At 36.6% G+C, this 7,291-nt stretch overlaps 1 protein-coding gene across 1 annotated transcript; it reads left to right on the top strand.

Moving 5' to 3' along the window:
- Positions 1 to 4,020: 4,020 nt before the first annotated feature.
- On the top strand, positions 4,021 to 6,771 carry LOC145115800 (uncharacterized). The gene is made up of 3 exons (XM_079052154.1): positions 4,021 to 5,056; positions 5,794 to 6,034; positions 6,151 to 6,771. The coding sequence occupies exons 1-3, from the start codon at positions 4,721 to 4,723 to the stop codon at positions 6,525 to 6,527; spliced, it is 954 nt and encodes a 317-aa protein (XP_078908280.1). The 5' UTR covers positions 4,021 to 4,720; the 3' UTR covers positions 6,528 to 6,771.
- Positions 6,772 to 7,291: the final 520 nt, after the last annotated feature.

The raw sequence follows: 7,291 nt of genomic DNA, 5'->3' as shown, positions 1-7,291 counted from the left end.
ACGGTAAAAAGACAGACGAAAACGGACGTCGGATGAAGAAGTTATGAATTTTTAACGGATTTCCTGTCCCGGTCTGTTAAAAATAATAATATTAAAATAAATTCAAAATTAGCCGACGAAGTCTAAACGAAAGTTGTAGAGCGTAATTTTACCTACGCGTGCATATAAAGAACGTCAAAAACGGAGCTCGTATGCGAAAGTTATGGATTTTAGAAGTTTGGGGCACAAAAATCGAGAAAAATCCCAAAATCCGAGGAATTTCGCATGGTCAGACTTCGGCCACGTCACCCTCGTCCGGATCTCGCCCCGTTTCCGCCCCGTGTTTCGATCTGATGAGTCATCCGAGCAGCTGGCAGCGCGTGTCACACTCCCTCGCATCTGAAGCGCTGGTCCAACCGCGGAGCGACGCGTGCCCTCCTTGCGTGTCCGAGCTTCGCAGGCACGCCACCTCTCCACCCCTCGCACCCTAGACCTCAGTCCAATCAGAAGCCGCCACATGGAGCCTCCCATACGAGTCGCGTGTTCCCTTATCTTCCCCCTCGGTCCGAAGCCTCCCCCTATAAATAGAAGGGTGCGAGACCTCCTGGGGATAATTTGGAAAATTGTCATTTTACACCCCTAAACCCATATTTCTTCCATTCCAACTTCCCCCAAAGCCCCGATATTATACCAAACACCCAAAATACGTCCCGAAGTACCCGAAGACCCGGAAAAATTTATCTTTTCGGTTTTGAAGCCCAACCCTCGCAAAGCCCGGTTTCTCAAAAAAACTTCTGGTTTTATTAGAAACGATTGTTTTAGGAAACGAAGTGCTGCCCGATTATCGTTAAATCAAGTGAGTGTATAGTCACTTTCATCTTACACATAGATATGAAGTATTTTATATAAAATACGTGCTATGTGATTATATATTGTTTATTTATTTGAGATGGATGATAAATGAATGATTTATACAGATTTTTAAATAAATTAAACGGTATATGTATTTTTATTTACAAATATGTTGGGTAAAACATGGGTAGATAGTTGATGTGTGATGAAATAAAATGATGAGAGGCTTCGATGTTATTGTGATCCAGTTATCTAGCGGAGTATGGATGACGACCACAGACTTTTCTAGACAGTCCAGTAGAACGCTGGCAGGCTCGCAATCTGTAGGTGTTAATGAGCTTGGGTGTTCATTTGCTGTACTCCATCCCCCACATGGTTGCCTTATTTGACATAAATTGTTGGGAAACCCCCAAAGCAGTGTTGTCGCCCCGATGAAAATCCTTAGACTAGGTCCTTTGTGATAGTTGTTTTTAGGGACGTAAAGTGATGATAACGGGAATGGGTAATCGGGTTATTGTTGTTTGATGAAATTAATAAATTTATTTATTGTGGGTTGAAAACCCTATGTGCTCACCAGGCTCCCAAGCCTGACCCACTCAGTTTTCTTTGTATTACAGGTAGTGGCGCGAGAGCATAAGTTGAACGACTTATCAAGATATTTTGATTATAGGCATGTAGTGTATATAACTGTTGTAAGGCTTATAATGTGCCGTTTATGATTTTGGTATGTATCGGAACATGACATCTCGAGTTTTGTTATATAATAAAAATACATTTCTTTAAGAAATGCCTTGGTAAATCTTATTTTATCATATTTCGTTTTGGGAACAAATTCCGCAACTCTTTTAATCAAAAGATTACTCTGAAATTATTTTAAAAGCATAAATTAAACCGGTCTTTTCTGGCCGTGAAAATGGGGATGTCACACAGGTGGCGGGTGCGAGGCTCGGACGACAGGTGGCTCGGTTCGGACGGAGGCACGCGTCCGAGTTCGGAGGCTACAACGCGACACCACGCATCAGAAGTGGAGAGGGTCGCGGCTTCGTTCGAATCGGATAGCGACGCGTTTCGGATTCTCGGTTGCACAGCTCATCGACGTCGGACACGCGGCATGCTCGGAGCGAGGTGACGTGGCTGATCTTATCCATGCGAAAATTCTCAGAATTTGTTCCAAAATCTTCTAAAATCCATAACTTTCGCATACGAGCTTCTTTTTTGACGTTCTTTATATGCATGCGTAGGTAAAATTATGCTCTACAACTTTCGTTTAGACTCCGTCGGCTAATTTTGACTTTGTTTTTAATATTATTATTTTTAACAGACAGGGACAGGAAAATCCGTTAAAAATTCATAACTTCTTCATCCGACGTCCGTTTTCGTCTGTCCTTTTACCGTTGTACTACTATTGACGAGACCTTCGATTCTCATTTAGATTGTGTCGGCTAAAAATCACTCAATCTAAAATTTGAATTTTTAGTTGTCTGCTGCTAAGCTGAAACTTAGAAAAATCATAACTTCCTCATACGAAGTTAGATTTGGGCGTTCTTTTTATGCATACTCTCGGTTTAACAAACACTACGATTTTCATTTAGATCAGTAAGGCTAAAAAGTAGTTTATCAAAAACTCACTTTTTACGTCATTCGGCACCGTGCCGGTTTTGTCGCGGAACTTCGACAGGTCATAACTTCTTCGTTATAACTCGGATTTCGATATTCTTTATATATCCGGAATCCTTGTCACGACCACTACAACTTCCTTCATAGATATTGGGTTTATCTCATATTTATTTTCGACGCTTATTTTTATTCTTAATTAATTAAATCCTAATAATTAAGCATACAACACATAATTCACATAATACTCACATAATTCCTCTTTATTATTTCAAAATGAGTTACAAATGTTAACGTAGACTATTACGTCAATATTAATGCCTAGCCTAGAAACACGGGCGTTACAGGACCTATCTTATTAGTTTTAAAGGACCTACCTTAATGCATTATAATCTTTGGCAAAAAAAATTATCCGCCTATATTTTATGGAATAAGCTAATGCATCAATTCACTTTAAATTTATTCATTAGGCAATAACCCAATCCAATCGAAATTAAACAAAAAAAAAGCCTAATGAAACGTCGCCCGGAGAACGTGATCATTGATCGACATCTGAAAACGATGGACGCCTCATCACGTTCTCACTAGCCTAATCGATCAATCTCACATTCGGTCGTCCATACGACTCGACCTACCACCACTAATATGTTTTACTCTTTTTTTCATTTTATTTGTACAAAGAATCATGTGGTTTGTAGTTCTAGATTCGCCCTCCATATAATATAAACATTTTTGTAATTTACTCTAAAAGTTAATTGCCTTAGGTGTTGTTTGTTTTTTTGGAAAAAAACCTCTTCAGACCTCTTATTGCTGCGCGGCACAGCACACACGCATCACTTTTCATCTCGCAGCTGTTTGTTTTTCAGAAGTGTTCGGATTAAAAAACCTCTGCGCGTGTTCTTCTTGGCGCAGCACTTGTTTTGTCTCTTCCTACCTCTTCCAACCTCTTCTTCTTCTTTTTTTTGCTAAAAATGTGATTATATATTGCTGAAACATTTTTTTTTTTGTTTTTTTTGTTTATTCTTGTTGAATTTTTTCTTTTTTTTTATATTGAATAATAATAATAATTTATTGATGAAATATCATTATTTTATGCTAAAATATCTTTATTTTGTGTTAAAAATTCATTATTTTTTGCTGAAATATCATAAATTATTACCGAAATGTCATACATTATTAAATTTTTGGTATTAAAAAACTATTTTCGGATTATAAAATCAGTTTATTTTAATTTTTTAATATCTGCAGCAGCATACAGATGTTAAAAAAACAAACACGTTTCTTATTACAGTCTGCAGCCGTTTGGTCCAACTCTTCTACTATAAAGAATTACAGAGGCGGTCCGCAGACTTTATGGATTTTTGCTTCAAAAAAAACAAACATAACCCCTTAGTAACGTTCTTTTTACACACTCTTCTATTTATTTTGCAATTTTCCTATAGATGGATATCAGATGATGTAATCCTGGACGTTCATCACTTCATCTAAAGTAGACGGTCAAGATAAGCTCAAGATTTTAGAAAAAAATAAAAATAAAAATATAACTCTCAAAGATCATACTTCATAGTTCATAACTTCATACAGCAAAACACCAGCTCGCTCTCGCTCTCTCTCTCTCTCTCTCTCTTACCTAAAAACTCCCAAACACAAAAATCATCAAATTTTCGTAGAACCAGCTGATCGTCGTCCGAATCCTAATTCAACAATCAGTCGATATCCTTTCTTTCAATCGCCATCTTCTTCTACCTCTCGATCCGTTGCCATTGTCAAATTATCGAAAACCCTAATCATTTTCTTTAATATTTCGCAAAAGAAAAAAAAAACAATCAATCATCGTCGATTTGGGGGAGGAGGAAAAAAAGAGACCATCAATCTTTATTATTCCAGATTATAATCAATTTTAATCGATTTTTGATCTGGGTTTCCGATTCTAATTTTGTCGTATCGGAGTTTTGTTATTGGTGTTCTTGTGAAAAATCTTATTTTTCCTCATATCCCCAAGCGTAAAACGCAATCTTTTGATTTTATTCGGAACTTTAGTTTGCGGTTTAGTTTAATCGAATTAGATTTTCATTTTATTGATCCCCATTGCAAATCTTGTTTTTGCATAAACTAAATAATCTTTGCCAAATTTTAGGTTTGTGCATAGGTGTATACTGCGATTTGCATATAGAAGTTTGTTTTCGTATAAAAAGAACACAAAGCAAAACCCTGGGTCTTTTCGAGAACTTCGAAAATATTTGGAGTGCATTTCATATCGAGTTTCTGAAGAAAGATGGTCGGTGGTGGAAACAGAAAGGATGATCCGATAGCAATTAACAGCACGAACGTTTTTGCTGCTCTCGGAAGTCTAAAGAAGAAGAAGAAGTCTGATAAAGAGCAGGGTTCTTCGAAGAAGGGAAGTAGTTCAAAGAAGAAGCAGGATAAGGAGAGCAAAGCGGAGAAGGAGCAGGTTTTCTGGGCTCCGGCGCCGTTAACGGTGAAATCATGGGCGGATGTGGACGATGAAGATGATGATGATTACTATGCAACAACAGCTCCGCCTCCTGTTTGGGGCGCCGGTGCTGGAATGCAACAAGACAAGGTTAAAGGAAATGAGACCCCAGTTGAGGTGAGTTTTCATTCAAAAGTTGTACTTCATTTGCATCTAAATTTTGTATATTGTGCTATCGCTTTGATTTTTCATGAGAAATGTGGGATGATATTAGATGCTAATACTGATTCTCTTTGATTGGATGAGCTTATTGAAAGTGATTATCTGTTATTGAATAATGAGGACGAGATAGTGTTCAGATGTGCTTATTATGCCCATGAAGCTGTAATAGTTAGTTAGTTACTACCAATTTTGTTCTTTGATTATTTAAGGAAGTAATAGATAAAGTAAGACTTTAAATGTAATGATGATAATTAGTTTTTTGTACCTTGGATTCGAACCCTAAATAATCAGATAATCATAAGCAGCAGATTATAATGCAATGCATACATTTTAGGGCATGTAAATTAACTTTGTTTCTAAGTTATCGTTCCTTTTTCTTACATTATTTTGGGCGAATAATATTTAATTTCTTTATATCCGCGGATATTTGCATGGCTTATTGATCATAATATGCTTTTATAAACCATCATCTTCATAATAAATAATTAGGGTTTATACGCACGTGTCGTTTTATTAATGTCTCCTTTCTATTTTTCTTACTTATTGAATACCATTTTTCCTACTTTATTTGAATAAAACTTCCAAGTTCTAACAAATAGTGTATGGTTTTCAAAATACTATTGTTGCTAAAACAACACTTAATTCTACAAAACATGGTTTTTGTCAATAATTTGTGTGATTTTTTTATGCAGGAAAGTGAAAGTGAAGATGAAGGTGTTGATGAAATTGATGATGAGAATGATGAAGAAAACGATCATGAAGCAGAAAAAGAAGCTGTTGTTGAAAAGGCTGCTGAAAAAGAGGTTGTTGTGCCTAAAGACAATGACAGACAACTCTCCAAGAAGGAAATAAAGAAGAAAGAACTTGCTGAACTTGAAGCAGTTCTTGCAGAATTAGGCTTATCTGAAACCACTACCCAAGAAGATCCCCATAGTAAGTAACCTATTAACAATTTATATCTTCTTTAGAAACAAAAATCTTCCACATTTAAAAATGTCATTTCAAGTTTGAAAAAAAAATGAAAATACCATGCATCATCTGTTTTTCAGGTGGGACCCAAGAGAAGGTGGAGAAGCAAAATGGAGAAGAGGAGAAGAAAGACAAAAACGCCCCTAGTGGCGAGAGCAAAAGTTCAAAAAAGAAGAAGAAGAAAGACAAGTCTTCTAAAGAGACCAAAGAACAACAACAGGTCTCCAATGGGCCTGAGAATTCTGTGGCATCAGAAGAGAAGGTGGAAGGGTTATCTGGAGTTGATGTGAAAGAGAAGTTGAAGAAGGTGGCTGCTGCTAAAAAGAAGAAATCTTCTAACAAGGAAATGGATGCTGCCGCCAGAGCTGCCGCCAGTGAGGCGGCAGCAAGGACTGCCAGGCTGGCGGCTGCTAAGAAGAAGGAGAAGAACCACTATAACCAGCAGCCTGTGAGGTAAGTGTGGTGTGATATGATATGCTTTTAAGTGAGAGCATGGATCGTTAATAAACCTTTCGTTTTGAGATATGACTTTTTTTACATAGCGATATTTTTGGTTTTTGAATTTGGAAATTACTAGAGATTTTAGGGATTTTATCAGACTTTATTGGTAGTTTTTATTTTAAAGATTTATTCCTTGTGTAGAGAGTAGAAACACCTATGGATGTTCATGTTGCTAAATCTTGAATTTTGGTTCATGGATGCTTCTTTTTGAACCTATGTAGTTAATTGCATGCTATAGCGGTGCTACAATCGCTATTGGAATTAATTCAATTGTCGGGCTATTTCACATAAAGAAAAACGTTTTTAGGTCATTCCATTGAGTTAAAGTTTTTTTTTTTTTTTTTTGCCTAAACCAAAAAAATGATTTGTTATGGCCTGATCTAATTAGGAAAATATTCAATCAGTTCTTTTGTTTCCATATACCACGACACAATGTGTTTGTCTTCCTTCCCAAAGTCCCAAATTCTTGATCTTTCTAAATTATGTTTCTGAATTGACGAAGCTTCCCACTTCCACTCACTCATCACCTTAGCAAGTCTGATGACTTCCATTCAGACAATGTATGGGTTGTCTTGTCAATTGCGTTGAAGACTTGGAAGTGTTGTAGTATGATTAACTGTCACATTGTTTAATCATTTTATTTGCTAACTTTGAATGTGTTGAAGTATGATCAATTGTGTGACACTAACATTTATATGTTTATGATCTGTGAAGTATGAT

This window comes from Lactuca virosa, chromosome 5 (assembly GCF_052849685.1).
Source record: "Lactuca virosa cultivar CGN04683 chromosome 5, Lactuca_virosa_CGN04683_v6, whole genome shotgun sequence".
NCBI classification, from domain to species: domain Eukaryota; kingdom Viridiplantae; phylum Streptophyta; class Magnoliopsida; order Asterales; family Asteraceae; genus Lactuca; species Lactuca virosa.
This window is presented reverse-complemented; position numbering and strand designations above follow the sequence as displayed.